The sequence below is a fragment of the Mustelus asterias genome, chromosome 21 (genome assembly GCF_964213995.1).
Source record: "Mustelus asterias chromosome 21, sMusAst1.hap1.1, whole genome shotgun sequence".
Classification (NCBI taxonomy): Eukaryota; Metazoa; Chordata; class Chondrichthyes; order Carcharhiniformes; family Triakidae; genus Mustelus; species Mustelus asterias.
The window spans coordinates 17331906-17359391 of NC_135821.1; the positions used below are offsets into that span (position 1 = coordinate 17331906).

General features: G+C 40.2%; 1 protein-coding gene across 2 annotated transcripts in view; it reads left to right on the forward strand.

Annotated features, from left to right (window-relative positions):
- Positions 1 to 27486, forward strand: part of LOC144509159 (myosin-9-like) — a 169074-nt gene that overhangs the window by 89698 nt on the left and 51890 nt on the right. For both annotated transcript variants that reach the window (XM_078237578.1, XM_078237579.1), the window contains 10 exons: positions 420 to 512; positions 1150 to 1213; positions 2439 to 2537; positions 5315 to 5458; positions 9346 to 9441; positions 14724 to 14842; positions 17450 to 17602; positions 20916 to 21089; positions 21173 to 21346; positions 21604 to 21718. In XM_078237578.1, the coding sequence (XP_078093704.1) occupies positions 420 to 512; positions 1150 to 1213; positions 2439 to 2537; positions 5315 to 5458; positions 9346 to 9441; positions 14724 to 14842; positions 17450 to 17602; positions 20916 to 21089; positions 21173 to 21346; positions 21604 to 21718 (1231 nt within the window). The remainder of the gene's footprint in view (positions 1 to 419; positions 513 to 1149; positions 1214 to 2438; positions 2538 to 5314; positions 5459 to 9345; positions 9442 to 14723; positions 14843 to 17449; positions 17603 to 20915; positions 21090 to 21172; positions 21347 to 21603; positions 21719 to 27486) is intronic.

Sequence of the window (27486 nt, forward strand, 5' to 3'; positions counted from 1 at the left end):
TTCTTTGTTACCCCTCCCCCCCAACCCATCCCTCTGTTCCCCAATAGCAGCAGAGCCACATTGGAATCTTTGCCTTGAAGAAATTATCGACTTGTTGTTTTCAAATTAAATGGTGCTTGTGCAACCTACAGTTTAGTTGGTGTTTATGAATAAGAAAAGTTCTTAACTTTTTCCAGATGGTCTGTCCGGGGAAAATACTCTATTACCAGATAAATATGTTTGCGTTACATTTCAGGGTGACCAAAAGCATACATTTGTACCCTCATGGCCACCAGCTGTTACTTGTAAAGTTTTTGATGTTGCATCAAAGTCTTCTGCTGATCTGTAAACAATACTTCAAAGTCCTCTCAATTCTCTATCGAGTTCTGTTTGCAAAGCACATATTCCAATAACTAATCTGAGTACTGCTGTGATTGCAGGGAGAGCTTGAGAAGCAACTGCTCCAAGCCAACCCTATCCTCGAAGCCTTCGGCAATGCAAAAACTGTGAAAAATGACAACTCTTCCCGATTTGTGAGTAAAAAAAGGAATTACAATGCCTGTTAAAACTGGTGAATTGCAACATGTCCCTGGATTTTTGAAAATTATTTTCTGGGATATGGGTGATGCTGGCACGGTCAGCATTTGTTGCCCATCCCTAATTGTCTATGAACAGTGTGTCTTGCTAAGCATTTCAGAGAGCTGTTAGAAGTTACTGACATTGGTCTGGAATCGCAGACTGGGTAGATGGCAGATTTTCTTCCCTAAAGAACATTAGTGAATCAGATGGGTCTTTACAACTATTATCATGATCACCATTACTGGGACTAACTTTCAATTCCAAATTTATTAATTGAATTTAAATTCCACCTGCTGCTGTGGTGGGATTTGAACTTAGTTCCCCAGAGCAATGAGACTTCGGATTACTCGTCCAGTGACATGATTATTAAGTCACCAGCTTCCTTACGTCGAGCTGTTAAATGATTTATAACTGGTTGTATAATTTTGTGTTTTTGGGTTTCAAAACATCCTTTGCTACAAATGTGTTTAATGAAAACCGAACTACTGTTGCTCCTTGAAGTTTAGAGCAACAAAGTAATTTCTAATCAATGTGTCTATTTCCTTACGAGTGTTTAACTTGTAATTTTGTTAACTTATTTTTAATGCACAGGGTAAATTTATTCGAATCAACTTTGATGTGAATGGCTACATTGTCGGAGCCAATATTGAAACTTGTATCCTTTACTACCATGAAAAGCCACAAAAGCATGCTTCACTACACAGGCTTGCCTTAACAGGGCTACTTGAAATGGAATGTGAACATGTTAATGCATTATATAACTTGATTTGGTGTTGTGAAATTTGACGTGCTTTTGCTTATCTAGGATTTGAAGTTTTATTCTCAGCCCCGATCAATGTAGAGACAACTGACATTTTGAAATGTTGGCATGGAATCTATTCCTGTCATTCTGTAGAGTTTTTTTGAGTTGCCTATTGATACCATCAGAGGAAAAAGGGGGGTTGGTGGTAGAAGCAGAAAAGAATCCTTTTTAGTAGCTAAATTGGTTATTATTTTACTCCATTTTAACTCATTGCTGGAAAATCTAATCTTAAAATCAGAAAATAGCTCTGGAATTAATTTTAAAAAAAAATAGTGCTAGCATTTAGCGAAGTAAAAGGCAAGAATTTGAGAAGACTAGCATTTTCCAATTATGGAGAAACAATCACTTGGATGGTGGAAGATTGGAATTAACTTAAATGGAAATGGGAATGCAAGGGAAGGAAATTAATCAGCGATTGTAAGTAACGACTGTGACCGATGAGAGAAAATTGATAGTTATTCAATGCATCAGGAAAAGAGTTAAGTAGTTACAGGAGATTTTAATTATGTAAAATTGAAGAATGGAATACAAGGGCAGGGTCAGTTCTTGAAACAGGCCCTATGAGATTTGATAAATGAAGCATGTCTTTTGTTCTGCAGTTCATTATCTTGTCTGTTCCACAAAACAATACAACATCTCCAAATGCGGTAAATACAGTGGTTTGAAGCCTTTGAAATGAAATGAGATTATTTCCTACCTCAAGACTTAAAGGGAAGTTTTAAGATTGGGAAAATTGTTCAGTCCAACTCTAGAATTGGGACCTAGATAACGGTTACATATCAAATGACTCATTTTTTTCAATAGTTTTGTCAGCCTAGATCTATTCCTGTCGATCTTGGAGAATAAATTGCTTGCCTTATTTTGAAACTTGATTTCCACACACCCCTCTCCTAAGAGGGTAGAATTTGTGCATATTAAAGTAATTAACTCTATGACGAAACTAAATTAAACTCCACTTTGCTACCATTTTTAACTTTTGTTGGTACTCATCTGCTGTGAGGAGTTGAAATATGGCTTTGCCGATCAGATCATTACGTACTATTCTTGCAGTGAAGTCTCTTTAACCACCAACTTCCAGATCTGTTGGAAAAGTCTCGTGCCATACGTCAAGCCAAAGATGAACGCACCTTCCATATATTTTACTACCTACTTTCTGGTGCTGGAGAACACTTGAAAAGTAAGTCTGCACACTGAATAATTTCACAGAAAAGATGCAGATGACGAGGAGGGTATCTGCCAAGCTCTGTTTGAATCAATTTGAAGTGCTTGCATCATGTCAAAATATTTCTTAAATAATTACATGGCTCTTGCATTTACTATCTCACCCATAAATTGATTCCATGTATTTATAATTTTTAGAATGAACAAAAGTTTCCTCATTGCAATCTTAATGTTTACAACCATTCTTGAGTTTAAATCAATTTCCTTCTGTAATGTTCCAGATCTGTGTTTTCGATACTGCTTCCTTATATATCTCAAGATCACCCCTTAATTGTTTTCTTTCAAGCTAATCTCTTCGCAGTCTCTCACCAGAGCACTATATAATTTGTGTAGAATCATGGAATGGTTATAATACAGAAGAAAGCCAATTGACCCATTGTGTCCGGCCTGGCTCTCTGCAAGAACAAAGCAGCTGGTCCAACTGCCTGCCTTTTCCCCATAGCCCTGCAAATCTTTACTTTTCAGATAATTATCGAATTCCTTTTTAAAAGCTACGATTGAATCTGCCACACTCACAGGCAGAGCGTTCCAGATCCTAACCACTTGGTTTAAGAAAAATAGTTTTTTCTCATGTCACAGTTGCTTCTTTTGCCCTCTGGTTCTCTCAGCCCTTATGCCAATGGGAAGAGTTTCTGCTATCTACTCTGTCCAGATCCCTCAAGATTTTGAGCATCTGTATCAAATCTCTAAATTTGCTCTTCAATCTATTCATGTAACTGAAATCCCTCATCCCTGTAACCATTCAATTAAATCTTCTCTATTGATTATAAAAACAGAAAATACTGGATTAACTCAGCATGTCTGGCAGCTTCTGTGGAAAGAGAAACACAGTTAATGTTTCAAGTCCATTGTCTCTTCTACGGAGTTGCCTAAATTTATTTTGGTCTGGCATTATAAACTTCAAACTATTCTCCAAGTCTTGGAGTACCATCTCTAGCAGACTTTCCTGGATTAAAATTCTCTGTGCCTAAGAGTTTTTAAACCCTTTAAGATTTCCCACCCACATCTCCCACCTTAAGAGGATAAAATCACGGTGGGTGATCTTTTCTCATAACTCAGTTTTAAGTTCAAGAATTTGACCTTGCAACTCTATTCTGGGCTCCCACCAATTGTTTTAAATCTTTCCTGGAATTTGGAGACCATGGTTCACACTGCTTCCAATTTTGTCATTCACAAATGTTGGAATTAGTCCTGCACACCCAAGTTTGGATTGTCAATGTAGATCAAGAAAAGCAGTGATCCTAATACCGACCCCTAGGTAACCCCACTATATTCCTTCATCCAGCTTGATAAATAATCATTCAGCACTACTGTTTCAGGTCACTCATCCAATTTTGTGTCCATGATGCCACTTTTCTCTTTTATTCAATGGCCTTCAACTTTGCTGACAAGCCTGTTACGTGGCACTTTATCAAACACCTTTTGGAAGTCCATGTGCACCGTCATCCAGCGAAGTTTTGGAAGGATTTGTCGGGAAAACTCCAACTGAATTTCACATCTCAATCTAACGGAGTTAGCAGTTTATCAAAACCTGAATATATATGGAAGGAAAAAGCACTGTTCGTGCTGGGGAGAAACTGTACAGTGTTGTGGGTGTGTGGACGAGGCTTCAGCCAATCATCTGGCCTGTTAAGACACACAAGCAATCACACTGGGGAGAAACTGTGGAAATGTGGGGACTGTGAGGATAATTATCATTATCAGTCCTCTCAGTTACCTCATCAGAAAAATCAACCAGTTAGTTAAACATCAGTTTCCTTTAGGAAATCCGTGCTGGCTTTCCTCAATTAATCCACGTTGGTTCAAGTGAATGTTACTTTTGTCCTGGATTGCCATTTCTAAAAGCATTTCCACCACAGAGGTTAAACTGATGGATCTGTAATTGCTAGGTTTATATTTTCACCCTTTTTGAACAAGCTGTATCATTTGCAATTCTCCAGTTCTTTGGCAGCACCACAGTATCTAAGAAACATTAGAAGATTACAGCCAGTGCCTCTGCAATCTCCACCCTTAGTTCCCACAATACCCAAGAATGCAACTGATCTAGTCCTGGTGATTTATTTTAAGTACAGTCAACCTTCCTCCAAGTCAATACTTAGTCCAACCAGTATCTCAACTCCCTTCTCTTTCGCCATGACTTTGGCAACATCTCCTTCCTAGGTAAGGACCGATGAAAAGTACCCAAATTAATATCTCGGCCATGTCATCTGTCTCCCTTAATTAGCCTCAATCTTCCTTTTCATACTTGTATGCCTGTAGAAAACCTTTGGAATTCCTATTGTTAGCTGCCAGTCTCTTCTCTCTTTTTGCTTCTGCTCTGAACTTTCTTTATTCTCATCTCTATTATTAACTTGGATTTGGGTTGCAACCAGAAAAGTACATTGAAACTTGGAGGAACACACTTCTGCCCCTTCCAGCTCCATGTCAGTTTAAAAAGTGTATTAAATTTAATTTGTCCTCTTAAGCATTTTGTCTAAATCATTTGACATTGTTGAGTTGCTTTCTTAGATTCTACTACCTCTTGTTTAGTTTAGTGTTTGCAAAATTGAGCAGTTTCCTTTGAGCCTCTCGAGATTCTCAACCTTCATTGTTTCACTCTATTAGTATACTGACTGTGCCTCAGTATTTCATTAGCTGTAGAGCATTATTTGATATCCTGAGCTCATGAAAGATTCTACATACAAGTTTGCCCATTTTCTCTAATGCTAACGTATGGAATGTCTTTGATTACAGCTGACCTGTTGTTAGAGGGTTACAATAACTACAAATTTGTCTCTAACGGTCACGTTACCATTCCTGGACAACAAGACAAGGATTTGTTTCAGGAAACAATGGAGGCTTTCCGAATCATGGGAATTTCTGATGACGAGCTAATTGGTACGCTTTGCTGAGTAATAACAAATTGTTGGATATTGCACGTATATATACACTTAAGATTCATATTGATAACGGCAATCCATTTAAACAACACTGCAACCTTCTGCCCAGTTCCCTAATTTACCAGTTTTTTTATTAACTAAGTCTTGAAGTTAATACAATTTATTTAAAATCGAGTGTATGTATTAGTTGACCTGTTTCATACTGAGGCTTCTGTGATAAATGATCTAAAAATTGTGATTACTTTGTTCAGCAGGAAATGGCTCCAGTACCTGTAGTTGCCAATGTAGAATGTTGAAAGGTTTTCAGTAACAGATGGTCAGTTTAAGCTTAAATTGCTAACTTCGCTTTCGAATATATGCTAAAATATTTGAAATAGCAAAATAAGTTCATGCAATAAAATATTTATTGTCACGTTACCACTGGGCACATATTGAGTTTAAATATTATCTATCACCAGTATTGGCACAAAAATTTTATTCCACTGATAAAATTGTGGGGAGAGCGGACCAAACTGAGGAACAGTCTTTACAAAGCAAACAGATCTGTTACTTCGTTTGAAATGGTTAGATCTGCTAATCTATAAAATGTTTTTGAGCATTAGTACAGCTCTGTTGGTGGTGGGTGGATATTTCATTGTTGTATACAATTGCAATGATGGTTTTAAAACAAATTCTTCCTGGGTCATGGGCAACATAGCGATGCTGGTATTTAAAATAAAAATCCCTTGTTGCTGTGGCTGAGAGCTTATTACCCTACATCAGAGTGTAGATGAGAGTTAAAACTTTCAGTGGAAATATGCTGAGTAAACTTATGCTGAAGCAACAGTTATTACATTTAATTGTTTCTTAGTAGCATTTTATTATTTTTGGCAAGGGAAGATAATTAAGACATTGTGCAAACCTCTCGTTATGTTCTCTATTTTGATTCTTGGAACTATAGTAGCCCATAATAAAAAATCTTTTGATTTTTGGTTCCATTTGCCCCCTTGTTTTGGCAATATGTTCCACAATTCAGTTGTGCTTTTCATTTTAAAATTGTCTAAAGTTATTTTGTTCTAGCATACTACACTTCAAACTATGCCCCCCCAAGTCCTTGAGTACCATCTCTGGCAGACTTTCCTGGATCCAAATTCTCCATGCCCAAGAAAGTTTTAAAGCAGTTTATATTTTCCCACTCTCATCTCCCACTTCAGAGGGTAAACTACCAGGGTGAATAACTCAGTTTTAAGTTCATGAATTTGGCCCTATAACTCTCTTCTGGATTCCCACCAATAATCAGAATGTCTTACCCAGAATATGGAAACCAAAACAAAGCACTGGACCCCAGATGTGGCCTCATCAAGAGCTGTGCCGCTTCTACTTTGCCTCCTTTATATATAGTCAGCATTTTTTTTTTCATTTTTGTTATTGAAATTCCAACTGCTCAGCCACCAAAACCCTCATTTGTTATTGCAAGCCCTTTACAATCTGACAAAGAAACCGCATTCTTGTTTCATCTGTTAAATGTTAAGATTTTTATCTGTTGTACTGCATCCAAGGATTGTAGGACTATAGTTGGACGGTTGTGAACCTTTGGAATTCTCTACCCCAGAGGGTGTTGAAAACTCAATCATTGAGCATGTTCAAGACAGAAATTGATAGATTTCTGGGTACTCACGACATGAAAAAATACAGTACAGGAAAGTGGCGCTGATTGTAGATGATCAGCCATGATCTAATTGAAAAGTCCTAACAGACTCCTCCTATGTTCCAATCTATGATCCCTGCAGTCCTTCCTTTAGATCACTACATGTTGGCTAGCATAATTGGCAAATGCACCTATTAGCAAAGATAAATTTATTTGGGTGATTCATCTTTTATCATTCACTCTCTTCCTGTATCTCTTTGTGACATTCCCCAACCAAGAGCAAACACGTAACCTATTTGAATCTCTCACTTTGCTACTTTTTAGCCAGCATTAAGTAGAAGCATCCAACAGGAACTGGGTGATTCTTCCTCCCCTCCTGGTTTGCACACTCACTAAATGGCCCAACTGGTGACACAGTAGTTAGCACTGTTGCCTCAGAGACCCAGATTCAATTCCAGCCTTGTGTCACTGTCTCTGGAGGATAGCTAATGTGGTCCCGTTATTTAAGAAGGGTAGTAAGGATAACCCGGGTAATTATAGGCCGATGAGTTTGACATCCGTGGTGGGGAAGTTGTTGGAGAAGATTCTTAGAGATAGGATGTATGCGCATTTAGAAAGGTATAAACTCATTAACGATAGTCAGCATGGTTTTGTGAGAGGGAGGTCATGCCTCACTAACCTGGTGGAGTTTTTTGAAGAAGTGACTAGAATGGTTGACGAGGGAAGGCCGTGGATGTCGTCTATATGGACTTTAGTAAAGCGTTTGACAAAGTCCCTCATGGTAGGCTGGTGCAAAAGGTTGGATCTCATGGGATAAAGGGGGAGGTGGCTAGATGGATGGAGAACTGGCTTGGTCACAGAAGACAGAGGGTGGTAGTGGAAGGATCTTTTTGCGGCTGGAGGCCTGTGACTAGTGGTGTTCCGCAGGGCTCTGTATTGGGACCTCTGCTGTTTGTGATTCATATAAACGATCTGGAAGAAGGTGTAACTGGGGTGATCAGTAAGTTTGCGGACGATACAAAATTGGCAGGACTTGCAGATAGTGAGGAGCATTGTCAGAGGCTACAGAAGGGTATAGATAGGCTGGAAATTTGGGCAAAGAAATGGCAGATGAAGTTCAATCCTGATAAATGCGAAGTGATGCATTTTGGTAGAACTAATGTAGGGAGGAGCTATACGATAAATGGCAGAACCATAAAGGGTGTAGATATGCAGAGGGACCTGGGTGTGCAAGTCCACAGATCCTTGAAGGTGACGTCACAAGTGGAGAAGGTGGTGAAGAAGGCATATGGCATGCTTGCCTTTATAGGACGGGGCATAGAGTATAAAAGTTGGGGTCTGATGTTGCAGATGTATAGAACGTTGGTTCGGCCGCATTTGGAATACTGCGTCCAGTTCTGGTCGCCACACTACCAGAAGGACGTGGAGGCTTTGGAGAGAGTACAGAGGAGGTTTACCAGGATGTTGCCTGGTATGGAGGGGCTTAGTTATGAGGAGAGATTGGGTAAACTGGGATTGTTCTCCCTGGAAAGACGGAGGATGAGGGGAGACTTAATAGAGGTGTATAAAATTATGAAAGGCATAGATAGGGTGAACAGTGGGAAGCTTTTCCCCAGGTCGGTGGTGACGTTCACGAGGGGTCATAGGTTCAAGGTGAAGGGGGGGAGGTTTAACACGGATATCAGAAGGACGTATTTTACACACAGGGTGGTGGGGGCCTGGAATGCGCTGCCAGGCAAGGTGGTGGAGGCGGACACACTGGGAATGTTTAAGACTTATCTTGATAGCCACATGAACGGAGTGGGAATGGAGGGATACAAAAGAATGGTCTAGTTTGGACCAGGGAGCGGCACAGGCTTGGAGGGCCGAAGGGCCTGTTCCTGTGCTGTATTGTTCTTTGTTCTGTGGAGTTTGCACATTCTCCCCATGATTGCATGGGTTTCTTCCGGGTGCTGTGGTTTCCTCCCACAACCTGAACATCTTTGGATTATGTGGATTGGCCATGGTAAATTAGTGTCCCAAGGTGTGTGGTTTAGGTGGATTAACGGGGTAAAAACGTGGGTTACAAGGGTAGGGCCTGGGTAAGATGCCCTGTCGGAGAGCTGTTGTAGACCTGATGGGCTGAATGGCCTCCTGCTGCACTGTAGTGATTTAGCAGTGTGTTGTTCTAGGGTGCAGTGCATCAACCCAATTGTGCTGGTCCATTTGTCATTTGCACATGTTAAAGTTATGCATTTAATTTTGCCTTCTCTTTCCAGCCATGCTGAAGGTTGTTTCTGCTGTACTTCAATTTGGCAATATAATGTTCAAGAAGGAGCGCAACACCGACCAGGCCTCCATGCCCGATAATACAGGTAAACAGAACTGAAACTTGGAGAATTGTATGAGAATTCAACTTCATGTCGTCTTGTTCTCGATGAGTAATCTTATTGCACTGTGTATTTCAAACTTCAAAGCATTTGGTTGAAATGTGTGTTCTTCTGAAATTGGTCTATTCTCCGCCATTTAGAATGCGGACGATACAAAATTGGCAGGACTTGCAGATGTGTGTTCTTCTGAAATTGGTCTATTCTCCGCCATGTTTTAAACAAGCAGTTGTTGAAGACGACCAAAAAGCCAAGCTGTCAATTACCCATTTGTATTATCAATTTCAAAGTTGCCGTGTATAGCGAATTAACAAGAGGCTTTTTCTTCTGGGCAGAATCAACTATTTAAGGTGCTCTAAGGTGCACCGAATGCAGAAACATTGATCAGTAAATGGCATCTCTTTAAGGTCTAATTATCATTTGTACACTTGCATCTATCTAATCTTTGAGTGGTGTGGATTTACAGATTGTACAGTTTAAGTAAGTTAGTTGCATTGTATACAGTCATGTTTGGTTTCTGCAATAGTGATCTACAGTGTATAGACAGGGTGCTGTCATTTGATACTTTCTTACACTGATATCACATTGTGATTGTTCAGAGACAGCGAGCTAGTCGCTAATTAACTATTCTAAACTGGCTGCTTTTAAAATTGAAGTTTTGTGTTTAACTATTGACAGAGTAGGGTACATTTTGTCTAAGTCAGTATGTAAAATAAAAACTGAACTTGAAATAATTGTATTCTTTTGAGTTTAGACCTAATTACTTCAGCTTGACCTTTCTACTATTCTACAGAGTTTCCTGTTTTAAAAATATAATTAGGCTCAAATGTAACAATGCTTGGTGGGTGTAAAGAATGCGAAAGTTCCATAAACAGGATGGCAGATTTGAGGAATAGAACATTTTGGAAGTGGCTTATTTGCCAGGTTACCCTAATAGAGCAAATTCCTTTTAAAGTTATTGTGTGGAACTCGCCTCATCATCCACTGTTGGAAAACCAGAGCTCATCCAAAACTGAGTCAAACCAAGCCCCATTCACCCAACACCTCTGTGCTTGGCTCATTGACCTTGACTTCTAGTTCAACAATGTTTCAAATTTGCATTTTCTTCCTAAAGACACTCACCATTCCCTATCTCTGGAACCTCTCCAGCCCTTCAACCCTTGAAGAACGCTTCTTTTAAATCTGGGCTCTTGTGTATACCTATTTTGTTCGCCTCCTCCATTGGTAGCTATGCCTTCAGCAGTCTACAGCAATTAGATTTATGCAGTGCCTTTAATGCAGTAAACCGGAGTGTTATCAAGCAAAATCTGACACCAAGCCAGATAAGGAGATATTAGGGCTGATGACCAGAAGCTTAGTCAAAGATCTAGCTTTTAGGCAGATTGGAAAACAGCTAATGTTACGCCGCTGTTTAAAAAAGGAAATAGACAAAAGGCGGATAACTACAGGCCGGTTAGCTTAACGTCTGTAGTTGGGAAAATGCTGGAATCCATCATTAAAGAAGAAATAGCAGGCCATCTGGATAAGAATGGTTCGATTAAGCAGACGCAGCATGGATTCATGAGGGGAAAGTCATGCTTGACGAACTTGTTGGATTTTTATGAAGATGTGACTAATGCGGTTGACGGAGGGGAACCGCTGGATGCGGTGTTTTTGGATTTCCAAAAGGCGTTTGATAAGGTGCCTCACGAAAGGTTGCTGAAGAAGATTGGGTCACACGGAGTTGGGGTAGGGTGTTAGCGTGGATTGGGGATTGGCTATCCGACAGGAAGTAGTGAGTCGGAATAAATGGGTGCTTTTCTGGTTGGCAGATGGTAACTCGTGGCGTGCCGCAGGGATCGGTACTGGGGCCTCAACTATTTACCATTTATATAGACGATCTGGAGGAGGGGACTGAGTGTAGGGTAACAAAGTTTGCAGACGACACAAAGATAAGTGGAAAAGTGAATCATGTGGAGGGCGTAGAAGGTCTGCAGAGAGATTTAGTCAGGCTGAGTGAGTGGGCGAGGATCTGGCAGATGGAGTATAACGTTGACAAATGCGAGGTTATTCACTTTGGAGGAAATAATAGCAAATTGGATTATTATCTAAATGGAAAAAAATTACAACATGCTACTGTGCAAAGGGACCTGTGCATGAGACGCAAAAACCCAGTCTGCTTGTGCAACAGGTGATCAAGAAGGCAAATGGGATGTTGGCCTATATCGCAAGGGGGATAGAATATAAAAGCAGAGATGTCTTGCTGCATCTGTACAGGGCATTGGTGAGGCCGCAGCTGGAATACTGTGTGCAGTATTGGTCCCCTTATTTGCGGAAGGATATATTGGCCTTGGAGGGAGTGCGGAGAAGGTTCACCAGGTTGATACCAGAGATGAGGGGTGTTGATTATGAGGAGAGACTGAGCAGGTTGGGTTTGTACTCGTTGGAATTTAGAAGGCTGAGGGGGGATCTTATAGAGACCTATAAGATAATGAAGGGGCTGGATAGGGTAGAGGTGGAGAGATTCTTTCCACTTAGAAAGGGAACTAGAGGGCACAGCCTCAAAATAAAGGGGGGTCAGTTTAGGACAGAGTTGAGGAGGAACTTCTTCTCTGAGGATGGTGAATCTCTGGAACTCTCTGCCCACTGAAGAGGTGGAGGCCACCTCGTTGAATATGTTTAAATCACTGATAGATGGATTCCTGATCGGTAAGGGAATTAGGGGTTATAGGGATCAGGCGGGTAAGTGGAACTGATCCACTTCAGATCAGCCATGATCTTATTGAATGGTGGGGCAGGCTTGGGGGGTTGATGGCCTACTCCTGCTCCTATTTCTTATGTTCTTAAGGAGTGACTTCATGCAGGGAAAAAAGGGAGCGAGGCGAAGAGGATTGGAGAGGGGATTCCAAAGCTTAGGACTTTGACAGCTGAGACCACGAATGCCAATGGTAGTGATTATGGTTAGGTGAACTTGTGGCCGCAACTGGAGGAGCACAGGTGGTAAAGTTGTAAGACCGGCAGAGATTAGAGATGGTGTGTTGGTGGTGAGCTCATGGAACGGTTTGAAAGCTAGGATGAGAATTTTTAAATTGAGGTCCTGCTTAACTGGGAGCTACTATTGGTACATGAGCACAGGCTTGATGGGTGGATGAGACGAGGCATGAATTAGGACGTAGGCATTTTGGATTATCTCATATTTTCGAAAGGTGGCGAGTAATGTCCCCTGCTAAGCTGTGTGCTTGCACACCTGTATAATCTAGAAGGTATCATGCAGGCTGCTCAAGTTGTTCCCTGTTTGGCGACTGCATAAATTTAAAGGTGCTCCAGTCAAAATAAACATCTCCCTGTATGGCTCAAAGTTGCATTTTATCTATCACTCCTGTGAAATGTCTTGATGTAATATGTTAAGGATCCTATATAAATGCGACTTGATTTTAAATTGCAGTGGTGCAATTGACTCTTTCAGCAGGCAGTTTACAAGGTTTGATTCCATCTGTCTTTAAATTGCAATTATGTCTTAATGTTGACAAACATAAATTGGGTGGTTGCTCCACACTCCAATTGGGTATCTTAATTACTAGCTTTAAATTAACTTTTTCTTTGAGAGACCGGCAGAGCATTCACAGGCTAAAATAATACAGATGAAGATTTACAAGTTACAGTCATGCCCTATTACACGAGGTAGGCAGAATGTGTTTGAATCTCTGAACACAAAGTGGTGAAATTTGTCCAGTATCTTTCTGCAAGTCATAAGGGTGGAAGGGGAAAGAAAAAAAATGGGAGGTTTCATATTTCTAGAAGAGTATTCATGAAGTAGGTCACATGCAACAATTAGAATTGCAACTGCTGGTTTTGAATAGTGAATACTTAATAAATATGCTGCTATTCTATTTGAGGTGTCTTCTTGGGCAAAAGACAAATGTAACATCTGGTATAGTGCATGTTCTAAGAACTAGGAAGAAGGTCTGTTTGCACCAATACGGGTATTTTTAGCATATCAAATCAGAATTGCTCTTGTAGCTTTTACACATTACATAAGTAATCAGCACGGTGGCACAGTGGTTAGCACTGAGGTCTCACAGCGCCAGGGACCCGGGTTCGATTCCTGGCTTGGGTCACTGTCTGTGTGGAGTTTGCACGTTCTCCCTGTGCCTGCGTGGGTTTCCTCTGGGTGCTCCGGTTTCCTCCCACAGTCTGAAAGACATGCCAGTTAGATGCATGGACCCGAACAGGCGCCAGAGTGTGGCGACTAGGGGAATCTCACTAACTTCATTGCAGTGTTAATGTAAGCCTTACATGTGATAGAATCGGGAATCATAAGTAGAATATTACACACTAATAATTAATTGATTGATATGGAGGAAGAGTGCGACAAAATACTAAAAGAAACTAACGAACTTACACAATGGGTATGTAAATAGTAAATTTATTTTGATATTGGTAAGTGTGAGGTGGTCTAGTTTGGTAAGAGGGCTGAGGAAGCCACCCACTCCTCAGAAGTATTTAAATGGGGCAGAAGAAGAAAGGGATCAAGGGTTCCAGTTTCACAAAGCCTGAAAACCAGCAACCCAGGCTAACAAAGCCAATAAATGTGCAAACAAAGCATTGGACTTAATTTGTAGAATAAAATTGAAAGCATAGAAGTTGTTAAACATGTGCAGACCTTTGTTAAATCACACTTGGAGACCAGACCAGAGCAAAGTACTATATTACTTAATAAAAAGAAATTATATTACGTAAAGATTTCCAAGGATCATGCCAGAACTGAGACTTTATAAGGGCCCACCTGCCCTAGAAAAGAGATGGCTAAGAGGTGACCCGATGGGATATTTGATTGGATAGATATAGACATGACCCCATTTGTCGGGGGAAGTCCAGAACTAGTCGTCATAAATCTAGTCACTAATAAATTTAGTAAGAATTCTGGAAAATACTCTTGCTCAAGAGTGTGGTTAAAACATAATACCTGCTCCCACATAGAGTAATTGCTGAAGATGTGGATGCAATTGAGGGCAAGCTTGATCATGTTGGTGAAAGGTATGGGAATAGAAGGATATGCTGATGGGGTGAAATGAAGAGGTGTGGGAGAAGACTCATGTGGAACATAGGTATTGGACCAAATAGCCAACTTCTGTGCTGTTAACTCCATATATTGCTATAATTTGATCCATGTACACACATATTGCTATACTATATTGTATTTCTGCTTGTTGAAGGTGCAGCTAACATTTTGTTTGTTAGCAAAGCATTAGATTCTCAATGGCAATCTTCAATGTGTTTTTGCTTCACAGCTGCCCAAAAGGTCTGCCATCTGCTGGGAATCAATGTAACTGACTTCAGCAGGGCAATCCTCACTCCTCGTATTAAAGTCGGGAGGGACTATGTTCAGAAAGCTCAGACCAAAGAACAAGTGAGTATTGGCTTAGTTTCCTTAGAAATAATTTTAAAAGCTAACTCTGAAGTTGATAAGTCCTTTAAAATTTTGGAATTTTAAAATTTGTTAAAACAGTTAACAGCCAGTAATTAATGCACTCGAGCCAAACTGTCTCAATATTTCTCTTTCAGTCTGTGTATCAAAGTAAAACAGTTGGAATAACAGTGTTTAAACGTAATTTGCATTTATTTGGAACAGTACTACTTCGTATCTGGAATCTTAACTGGTAGAATTCATGCACAGTATTTAAAATTGGGTATGCAAAGTTTTATAAGGGAATGGTATTAATCGGATCCAAACTGATTGATGAAGCCAAAATCAAGCCACAAACCTTTTCTTGAGTTTGTTGACTTGTTTGTACTCACAACTCTCTTCCCACTCGACCCAGTGTTCCAGTTATCTCTGTTCATATGCTCGTTGAAAAAAATTCAGATAAACAGGCCCCCCCCTGGCTGTTGGGGACTCTAGCCATTTTTTCTACGGCCCCATTGATACATTTAATAACCAGATTTCTGTTACAAGGCAAGAGCTTTCATACTTTTATGAACCCATGGGGGAGCCATAAACCAACATAACCTAATTTGCTGAATGACACCCAAAATGAAGAAATTGCTGACTTCATTACACTTTTTGTAGCTTTTATTTTAATATGAATAGGAATCAATGCGAATTAAAAATACTTGAAGATGAATTTCACTTTAAATAGCCATTACAAAAAGCAACCAGCTGTATTACTCCCAACAGAAGTGTGGCTTCATGTGCAATCGCATGGTCTTTCCAACTCAGTCTCTGGTATGCACGGGCTCTCATTTTTCCACTTAAATCAGTTCTGCCTTTAAATTGCATTCACTGGCAGAATGGAGTGTACCTGAGATCCCTGGATATAATTAATACTGACCAGGCACACGTCTACAAATTCTCACTTGTGCAGGTTACATCAATCCTGATGGCAAGTTCCCGACCCAGAAAACCTACCTTTTTGTACAGAACTTGGCTACTGCTAAACACACCATGAGGTTGATACCTGTGTCCTGCTGGAGCATTTCTTTGTGTCAGCATTTGTGTGCTGATTGCCTTCTGTTTCCAATTCTCCCCAGTGTCTGTCAACCACACAGCTTCTGTCTTAACTGTCTTCCTTTTGATACTGCTTCCATGTCAAGGATCACTGAGGCACACAGTATTTCTATTTTTTTAAGAAAATCACAATTGACCCTTTTACAATTGATGCAACTCTTGTCAAACGTTCTTAAAAATAATTACAGTTGCCACAGACACTTGAAAGTAATTGCAAATTTTCCTACTGTGGTGCTTCTGGATCCAAGGTTGCCACGATAGCTGAAAGCTTCACCAACTGCATTGGATAGTTGTTATGTGGGCTTAGGTTTTAATATCTGTGTTGCCAGTGTGGAGAGAGCCATCACAGAGAAATACAGAAGCATTCACCCACAGTGAGGGGCTAAGAAGGGATTTCTCTTTTTTTTTTTGAAAAAGTATGTTGTGTTTTGAAATTGCACTTTTTAAAATTGTACATGTTGTGAAGCCCAAGCTACATTTATGCTCCTACCAATAGAGCACAGTAAGAAGTCTCATAACACCAAAGTCCAACAGGTTTATTTGGAATCACAAGCTTTCGGAGCACTGCTCCTTCAGGTGAGTGGAGAGGTGGGAACACAAACACGGCATGTATAGACCGAGACACAATTGCAAGATAATGGTTCGAATGCAAGTCTTTACAGTTTGTGAACCCAACTCTCCACTCACCCAATGAAAGAGCAGCGGTCCGAAAGCTCGTGATTCCAAATAAACCTGTTGGACTTTAACCTGGTGTTGTGAGACTTCTTACTCTGCCCATCCCAGTCCAACGCCAGTATCTCCACATCATGGCTACCAATAGAGCAGCACTGACTGGGTAGAAGCCTGCTCCTGAGGTTCTGTTTTCTCAACCAAATTAATTCACAATGACTGAGAGAAAGATCACCTCTTGCTGCCTTTTGCTACTGCTTAGTTAGTACCGATATTTGTTTGGAATAATTGTGTGGCCAGTGAATCCGCTTCGCTGTACTTAATCAGAGGAGATGTGCAGAGAGTATCATGGACTGTTGACTAAATAACCAATTGTTAGGGTCTTGGAAATTGTTGGAATAGATCCAGCATGACCATCTATATTGTGAAATAACCATTGCCACTGTTCCAAGTAGTTTCCCTGTGCCAGATTCTCAGTGAATCTGCTAGGAGTGAGGAAATTGGAATAGATCTAACGAGAAGAAAAACCTGGCTGAAGTCAGCAGTTTGACGTTGATCCAAATAGACATATATTAACCTATTGAATTTTGTACTATTAACACATCTATAATGCTTTGATAGATATTAGCAAACCTCATAATCCGGCATATTCCTTATTCGGAGTACTTCCTATTTTGGGAGATCATGATTACACAATTCACTGCCCTGGCTTCATGTGAGATTTACTGCTTAAAATGATTTTACAGGTAATACATAGTTTTCCTAATAAAAATCCTGTGATGACTAATACTTGTACATTTTGATTTTTGGCTGACTTGGATTTATTTTTTCTACATTTAGGCTGACTTTGCTGTTGAGGCTTTGGCCAAAGCCACTTATGAGCGTCTCTTCCGTTGGCTGGTGATGCGCATCAACAAGGCTCTGGATAGAACCAAGAGACAGGGTGCCTCCTTTGTGGGCATTTTGGATATTGCTGGCTTTGAGATCTTTGAGGTACCTTGAAATTGCTTGGGTTGTTTGATTGGGGATGTTTCAAATTAGGAGTAGATTTCTGGTACGAAGACCAAGAACAGTAAGCCTTTTGTGGCAATCCTGGAATTACATCTCCACTGGTATTTTTGGAATATTTGCAGTGTTCTGTTTCCTGTACAGAGTAACAAAAGCCATTTTCCGTTCAGTTTAAATTGAAAGTGGGGGAATACTGAATGTAAAGTAGCTTTAGACTGGTTGGGATGTGCTTCAGGGACTTGACATTAAGATGCTAAATACCTGAGCTTTGGTTGTAACATGGATTGATTTCAGAACTCCATATTTCACCCTAAAGCCTGTTAAACTCAGAATATGATGCACCATTTGTCAATGAGCAACATGCTTTTTTTGGTGCATTTAGAACTGCAATACTTGAATTCATGTGATTGAGTTTCATATTCAAACTTCAGAACTCTTTACATTTGGAGAGCACTGACATTGTGAATAAGCATGTAAAGATGTGAGTTTTCTTTCCCTGCTTGCCCAAATGATAAATTTTAGTTGAGTAAAAGAGTACACCAAGTATGTTGATCAACCACACCCAGGTCTCTTATTATAATCTACCTTAATGTATCTCAGTCTCAATTCTATACCAGTGTGACAGATTTTTTTTCCCTTTTCCCCCACACTAACCATCACTACATCAGCCTGAGTGACATTGCCAATTTGCTTCATCGAATCCATGTGGGCTTGTTTCTAACCCACATTCCACAGGTGAAAACAAATGGAATTTAGTTAGCGTAAAAGTAGTGACGTGCTGTAAATAAACACTAACTCTAGATTAACCACAGAGGCTATAATGTTACAAAGATCAATAGTAATTCTGAGGATTGGTAGTATTTTAGAAACAGCAAAGGATCACCTCAGTAGTTGAAAGAAATGAAATAAATAGAATACAATTATAAACTAGCCAGAAATATAAAAACAGATCACAAGAACATTTTTACCATTTTGTAAAAGGAAATTAGTAGCTTAGTAAATGTTCCTTAGAAGGAGAGACAGGATGTGGGAGACACGGTGGCACAGTGGTTAGCACCACTGTCTGAGTGGCAGGGACCTGGGTTCGATTCCCGGCTTGGGTCACTTTGTGCAGAGTTTGCACATTCTCCTCCAGGTACTCTGCTTTCCTCCCACAGTCCAAGGATGTGCGGGTTAGGTGCATTGACCGTGCTAAATTCTCCCTCCGTGTACTCGAACAGGCACCAGAGTGTGGCGACTAAGGGATTTTCACAGTAACTTCATTGCAGTGTTAATGAAGTGTAAGCCTACTTGTGACACTAATAAATAATCTTTAAACTTTAAGGATAAATTATCATAAGATTGAGGCAATGACAGACGTTGAACAAATATTTTATTTGGCTTCACAGTAGGAGTTACAAGTTACATACCAGAAATAGAGGGTAACCTAGGGGCAAATAAGGGTGAAAAAATTGAGGCATCAGCAGAGAAAAATACTGGAGAAATTCAAGGGACTAAAATCTGACAAATCCCTAGGGCCCAATAGTCTACGTCCTAATGTTCTCAAAGAGATCGTGGATGTCCTGGCTGTGATTTTCCAAAATTTCCAAGAATCTGGAATGGTCCCAGCAGAATGTAAGTTAGCAATTGTAACTTGGCTATTAAACAAAGGGGAGAGAGAGTGCGAAATGGAGAACTTACTGGTCAGTTAACCCTACATGAGTAATTCAGGAAGTGCTGGAATGTATGGAAGACTTGACAAACATTTAGAAAAGCATAGTATGAGCAGACAGAGGGGCGGCACGGTGGCACAGTGGTTAGCACTGCTGCTTCACAGCTCCAGGGTCCCGGGTTCGATTCCCGGCTCGGGTCACTGTCTGTGTGGAGTTTGCACATTCTCCTCGTGTCTGCGTGGGTTTCCTCCGGGTGCTCCGGTTTCCTCCCACAGTCCAAAGATGTGCAGGTTAGGTTGATTGGCCATGCTAAAATTGCCCCTTGGTGTCCTGGGATGTGTAGGTTAGAGGGATTAGTGGGTAAATATGTGGGGGTAGGGCCTGGGTGGGATTGTGGTCGGTGCAGACTCGATGGGCCGAATGGCCTCCTTCTGAACTGTAGGGTTTCTATGTTTCTATGTTAACATGGTTCTACAAAAAAAAAATCCCAGTTAGTCAAATTTTAGTTTTTTGATGATGTAGCAAGTAGGGTAGATGAGGAGAACCAGTAGGTGAAGTATACTTGGATTTCCAAATGGCATTCAATAAGGTGCCATGCAAAAAGTTAATTCGTGCGAAGGGCTCATGGAGTTGGGGGTAATGTATTAGCATGGATGGAAGATTAGTTAATGGACATGAAACAGAGTAGGGAAACTCCTCCCCCCTGTAACCCCATCGCAACCCCATTTACTGTGGCCAATCCATCTAGCCTACACATCTTGGGACACTAAGGGGCAGCTTATCATGGCAAATCCACCTAACCATCTTTGGACTGTGGGAGGAAACCGGAGCAAGCCCAAGCAGACAAGGGGAGTTCCTGCAAACTCCACACAGTTACCCAAGGTTGGAATCGATCCAGGGTCCCTGGTGCTGAGGCAACAGTGCTAACCACTGTGTCACCCACTAAGTACGTTATAGCTCTCTGAACTGAATATTGAGTATAACTTTAGACTGCGACCTTTCTCCTCCAATTTACCTCTTTTTTTTGCCCCAAATATTTTCTTGTTCCGATGCATAAACATTACCTCCCCCACTGGGCCGTAGTTTTACCACATCTTTATTGCCATCTCTCCCAGCTCCCATTAACCACTGTTCCACCTCCTCGTATATAATCGCATTTTCCCCTCCTTAGTTCTGAATAAGGGTCATGCGGACTTGAAACATCTGTTTTCTCTCCCTACAGATGCTGCCAGACCTGCTGGGATTTTCCAGCTTTCTGTTTTTGTTGTATAAGAAATTAGCATGCAGGCGCAGCTAGCAACTAGGAACAGAATTGGCATGTTGGCCTTTATTGCAAAGGGATTGGAGTACAAGAATAAAGAAGTCTTGCTGCAATTATACAGGTCTTCAGTGAGAGCATACCTGGAATGTTTGAGATTTTGGTCTTCATGTTTAAAGAAGGATATGCTTACACTGGAGGCAGTAGAACGAAGGTTCGCTAAGCAGTTGAGTAAATCAGGTCTACATTTTCTGGAGTTTAGAAGAGCGAGAAGTGATTTCATTGAAACATTATGAAAGGGCTTTACAGGATAAATACTAAGACTGTTTATTTCACCTGGCTGGGGAATTTAGGTTGTCATGTGATGCTATTTTTTGTGCTTTTGCAGCTGAATTCCTTTGAACAGTTGTGCATTAATTACACAAATGAAAAGCTTCAACAACTCTTTAATCACACAATGTTCATTCTGGAGCAAGAAGAGTACCAGCGAGAAGGAATTGAATGGAACTTCATTGATTTTGGCCTTGACTTGCAGCCTTGCATTGACCTAATTGAAAAATCTGTGAGTAATGTTTCTCAATTTTGGCTAACTAGCTCTCCAGAAGTATATTGAGATTAATTTTTAAAAAATATTTCCTTAATCAGGCTAGTCCTCCTGGTATCCTGGCTCTGCTTGATGAAGAGTGTTGGTTCCCCAAAGCCACTGATAAAACATTTGTGGAGAAGGTGGTGCAGGAACAGGGAACCCACCCTAAGTTCCAGAAGCCTAAGCAGCTAAAAGATAAAGCGGACTTCTGCATTATTCACTATGCAGGCAAGGTAGGCTGATCCAAAGCTTGATGCAGTTATCATTTACATAATTTATTGAAAAGAATCGCCATAAATGTGTGAAATAATCCAGTCATTCAATTGCATCTTGTTGACCTGTTTTGCTCTCCTTGCCTGAACGTGTGCACTCCTACAAGGAACATGAAAGTGAAATATGCATATCAGACTTTGTAACCAGGACTCAACAGATTAAATAATTGATTGTTGATTAAGGTATTTATGTAAGGTATCTCCTGTTTGCAATATAGGTGGACTACAAAGCGAACGAATGGCTGATGAAGAACATGGATCCCCTGAATGACAACATCGCCACTTTACTGCACCAATCATCTGATAAGTTTATAGCTGATCTCTGGAGGGATGGTATGTTAAAATTAGAAACTTCAGCTTCTAAAATGCTTCTATTGCTTATTGTAGCTTTTGATTTGAAGAGTTTTTTTGGTAATACCGTAATCTGCTGCTTATGCTTTTTAGATTTAGGGAAATCATGAATTAAGTTCAGTGTTTCAGTCACTTGCTAAACTGAGTTCTGAAAATTTTTGCAGCATGTACCTGATAATGCTATGATTGCAAGAGTCCAGCACAGACACATTTGCAAGGATAGCTTAATAAATCTAGTGGAAATGTGGTAGCCAAAAGACCCCAACTTATCTTGGAAAAGGGACAATCCAATTCGCTTCGCTTTGCTTCAGGTGAATTTTACTTGTCTAGAAAAGGAAATTAAAAATTATTTTCAGCAACCCCATTCTAAGCAGCGGTTAGTGAATTGAACAGTGGAGTGTTTTCACCCCAAAATCCCAATTGCTGATTAGACTTCTGCTTTCAGTATTTCAGACAAACAACATGGAAAAATAGAGGTTTGGTAGAATGTAGGAAGGATCATTTTCCTGCTATGTGGAATATATCGATTTATGATTTGATGTGATTTCTTTGATTTGGAGACTTTGAGTAAGCACGTAAGAAATAGGAGCAAGAGTAGACCATTTGAGCCTGCTTTGCCATTCAATATTATGTCTGATCTTTGGCTTCAACTCCCACTTTCCCACCCACTCTCCATATCCCTCTGTTCCCTGAGACCAAAAATCTGTGTATTTCTGCCTTGGATATATTCTGTGATAGAGCTTCAAAAGCCCTCTAGGGGAGAGAATTCCAAAGATTCACGCCATTTTTGAGTAATGAAATTTTTCCCTCATGTCTGTCCTAAATGATTGGCCCACTATCCTGAGACTGTACTTTTGTGTTCTAAATTCCCCAGCCAGGAGGATCAACCTGTGTCTAGCATGTCAAGCTCCTTCATAATTTTGTATGTTTTAACGAGATGTTTCAATGGAGAATACAAACCCATTTACTCAACCTATCTTTGTAGGCTAACGTTCTCAATCCATGGGCCAATCTAGTGAACCTTTGCTATCCTTCATTTAAAGGTGGAGATCAAAACTGCGCACAGTATTCTCAGTGTGTTCTCAACCACAGTCCTGTACAATTGTAGGGGTCTTCCTTATTCTGTATTCTAGTTCCCTTGCACTAAAGGCCAGTGTGCCATTTGTCTTCCTAATTGCTTGCTATACCTGCATGCTAACATTTTGTGTTTCTTGTACAAGCACACCCAAGACTCTAAATTTCAGCATTTACAAGTTTTGCATCTTTTTTAAAAAAAGCTTTTCTATTCTTGCTACTAAAATGAATAACCTCACACTTCCCCATATTATACTCCATGTACCATCTTGTTTCCCACTCATTTAATTTGCCTATATCTCTCTGCAACCTCTTCGTGTGTTCTTCTCATGGGCTTGCATTCCCACTGTGTCGTCAGCAAACTTAGATGCATTGCTCTCTGTCTGTTTGTCTAAGTCATTAATATAGATTGTAAATAGTTGAGGCCCCAGCACTCATTCTTGCGGCACTCCACTAGTTACAGCCTGCCAAATTGGGCGGCACGGTAGCACAGTGGTTAGCACTGCTGCTTCACAGCTCCAGGGTCCCGGGTTCGATTCCTGGCTCGGGTCACTGTCTGTGTGGAGTTTGCACATTCTCCTTGTGTCTGCGTGGGTTTCCTCCGGGTGCTCCGGTTTCCTCCCACAGTCCAAAGATGTGCGGGTTAGGTTGATTGGCCAGGTTAAAAATTGCCCCTTAGAGTCCTGGGATGTGTAGGTTAGAGGGATTAGTGGGTAAATATGTGGGGGTAGGGCCTGGGTGGGATTGTGGTCGGTGCAGACTCGATGGGCCGAATGGCCTCCTTCTGCACTGTAGGGTTCTATGATTTCTATGAAAATGTACTGTTTATCCCTAAACCTTATTTCCTGTCTGTAACCCAATCCACTATCCATGAGCCTTTGTGTATTAATCTTTAATGTGGCAACTTGTTGGATGACTTTTGGATCACTGGTTAAATCCTCAAAAAAAAACTTAATAGATTTGTCAAACATTTTCATTTATTTAAAGCCAAGTGACTTTGTCTGATCACTGATTTTCTAAGCACATTCTTAATGCTTCCTTAATATAAACTGACTTTCGCAATGACTGATGTCAGGCTAGCAGAGAGCACAGTGAGAGATTTTCCTTGCATTTGAATTCAAGCAGGTGTTAAAACCACGTAATTGCATTTCTTGGTAGGATTCAATCTGTTTAATTTCACTCATTACTTTCTACCATAGGATGTTCTATCTTTAGCTCCACGTTCCCATTTCCAAATCCCCAGTAGCAAAAGATAGGCAGGTGATCTGCTCGCATTGCTCTGCTAGTGCTGTTACTGTTCAATAATTTGACATTTAAGTGATAAAAGTGACATTTCTGTTTTTGATATCTCCCACCCATAGAGGAATTCCTGGTCTGTGCACAGCACCAACTCCTGAAGGTGGAGATTATGCTGCAATTGCTAAATGATTCATTCAACAATTGACTAACTACCTAAAGAGACCAAATCTTGTGTATCCTGTAGTTCTCATTGTTAGTGGGATTTTTTTAAGGATTCATTTTTCTTATTTTTGTCTTGATGTCTCTGTGTCTGTTGCAGAGATAAAAAGCTTTCAGAGAGCCTATTTCTATACACGCTTTCCTATTCTACATCTAGAACCAGGTGACGTGAGAGGAGTCTGTGATAGTGCCGTAGATCGATGCTTCTGAGAATCGCCTGCTTTGAATGCTCATCTTTCCTCTCCATTCCTGCTTGTGCAGTGTTCTTTTCTGTTTTCCCTTCGCTTCAGGTTAATGCGGCCCAACCATTTCAACCGTGCCTCATCCTGAGCTGCAGTAGTGAAACATGTTCCACCAACTCGTAAGCAAAATGCACTTGTGTGGAAAAGTTGAAATTAGCTTTATCTTGAATATTGACTCATTTTTATTTGACTCTTTCCTGTACGAGGAATTTTCTTCATTCAATGATGAGACTGTAATTTCATAAATATAACCATTTGGTTTTTGTTGGGCCTAAATTTAGATGCACATGTTTTATCCCGGGGCTTTGTGTCCTTCTAGTTTCTTTAAGATAAGCGTGGGCCATTGCAAGCTAATTCTCAATTAGGCATTCTGTTTTAAAAAATATCCATTTCCACAATTCCCTCTTCTCCCAGCTCCACCTTAGCATCTCACATACTATCCTTTACTGAGAAAGGAGGAAGGCTGGCATCAAGTTGTCAGGCATTTATAGTGCCAGGCTTGAATGGGCTGGCAGAACAAGTATGTAAACAGCCCCAAGTAACATTACTACTATTCCTTCCTCCTTATTCCATGCTTCACTGTGTGGAACATCAGGCAGCCTGGGCTTTTGCAATCTTTGCAACTTAACCTATTCAGACATTTGAACTAACCATTTTTCTCTGTAAAATTATATGCGTGCTTCAAGTTCACTTCATGTCAACCGCCTCTACTGTATTCCACAGGTTATGGTTTATGAAATTGAGGTTCTGATTTGTCATTTAAGAATGTAGAAGGTTTTTTGAAAGGTACAGGCGTGTTTCCTTATTTGCGGTAAGAATATTGCATGAAATGAGTTTCCAAGAGCATGTCATGTTGTTGATTCACACAATTAATACTGACGCCTGCAGTGGTATATCGGCACAAATTTATATACTAACTTAGATTCATTCTAATTTTAAGGTGTACAGGCCTGTCACAAATACTCTAAAAGGTTCACTGTCTGTATCTACCCACTGCATAGTTCCAGCACTGTAAATACTATTGTGCTATAAATGTTTGAATTTTAAGCATTGCATTGAATTAACTACACTGACAAAAGTGCAGGAACTACCAGAAAAAAGAGCTTAGGAATCTATTCTACAGTGCCCTTTCAGATGGACAATATATATTTATATGTTTGCCAGTTAGTTTAAAACTGTGAATTTGGCAAGTAAAATGCAGTGGAATTGATGGTAGCAGAAGAGGAAGCTGGAGGCCACCAAGCTAGCCTCCATTGCTTTATGGACAATAGGTAGGTGACTATGAGGGGGGAAGAGGGAAAATCGCTTCCTCTAAACTTGCCTTCCATTTTTATCAGAACAAATCTATCAAAGGTTCAAAGGGGAATTGAAAGAAGAAGTAATTAAAAGGGGTGGTAAGGGAGGAGTGAGGCCAATTTGGGGTCAAACAGGAGATTTGTGTATGGAGGCAGGGGTCATAGCTGAGATATTATGTTAATATGTTGCAAGTGTCTTTACCAAGGAAGGTTCTGCTGTGCTGGTCATGGTGAAAGAGAAGATAATTCAGATAGTTGAATGGTTTAAAATTGATAAACTAGGTATTGCTGTGGCTAGCTGTATTTAAAATTAAATACTAGGTCTAGATGAGATGCATCCAAAAATTCTGAAGGAAGTGAGGTAATTGCAGGGGCACTTGTAATAATTTTCCAATCTTCTTTGGACTTGGGTGGTGCTGGAGGACTGGGGAATTGCAAAAAAGTATTCAAAGAAAGGGTGTAAAGGTAAACTCAGTAATTCAGACCAGTTGGTTTAACCAATGTGGTGAGGAAACTTTTAAAAACAATAATTTAGAACAAAATTCATAGCCACTTGGACAAATACAGGTTAATTAAGGAAAGCCAGAACAATTTGTTAGGGCAAATTGTGTTTAACCAACTTATTTGAGTTTTTTGATGAGTTAACAGTGAGGGTTTTAAGCATACGTAGACTTGATAAAATGCTTACAACAGAAATAATCAAAGTTAGAGCTCATGCAATAAAGGGCACTATAGCGATATGGATACAAAATTGGTTTGAAAAGATTCACAAATAATTTCAAGGATGAGGAGCTTCAGTTAATTGGTAAGATAGGAGAAGTTAGCACTTTGGTCCTTGGAGAAGAGATGGTTTAGAGGAAATTTGATGGCAGTATTCACAATCATGTTCCTGGATAGAGTAGATAGTTTCTGTTCCAGTTGATGGAATGATTGAGAGCCAGAGGGCACTGATTTAAAGTAATTGGTAATTAAGAAGCAATGGCAACATGAGCCAAAACTACTTCGCAGTGAGTGGTTAGGATCTGGAATTCACTGCCTGTGTGTGTGGGGGAGGAAGATGCAATTGAGGCATTCAATATTGAATTGGATCATTATTGGAAAAGGAAAAGTTTGCAGGTTTATGGAGAAGATGACAGGAGTGGCACTAGGTGGTTTCTTCAGAGGGCTGCACAGATGAGATGGGCTGAATGGCTGCCTCTGCTGTAATTATTCTATGATTTTTATAATGTTATGGAGCAGTTTAGGATTCCTTGAAGTGTGTAAATATTGATTTTTCTTTTTGCAAAAAAAATATAGAAATTGGTTCAGTTTCTAAATAACCTTTCAGTTTTCCACACCTTGCATTTGTGTTACATCAGCATTTGTCTGCATTACAACAGCCAAACTTAGTCAGTTTAACTTGATTGCAAAAGACTTCAGCTGTAATTTTTATGGTCCAAGTTAGGGATCCCACCCCACCCCAGATTTCCTTAAAGAAAGGCTTATTTAACACATCAATGTAACTCCCAAAGATTAACCCCTGTGTCTTTCTTGGAATGCTGGAGATATCAAATTAAGCAATTTTGGATGAATATCCGTGGCACAGTGTACATCATGATTTCTTCATGCAACAGAATATAATACAGAAACACCTAGAGGGTTTGAGAAGTTAGCACATTGTCATTAATTCGGGGCGTAGCTC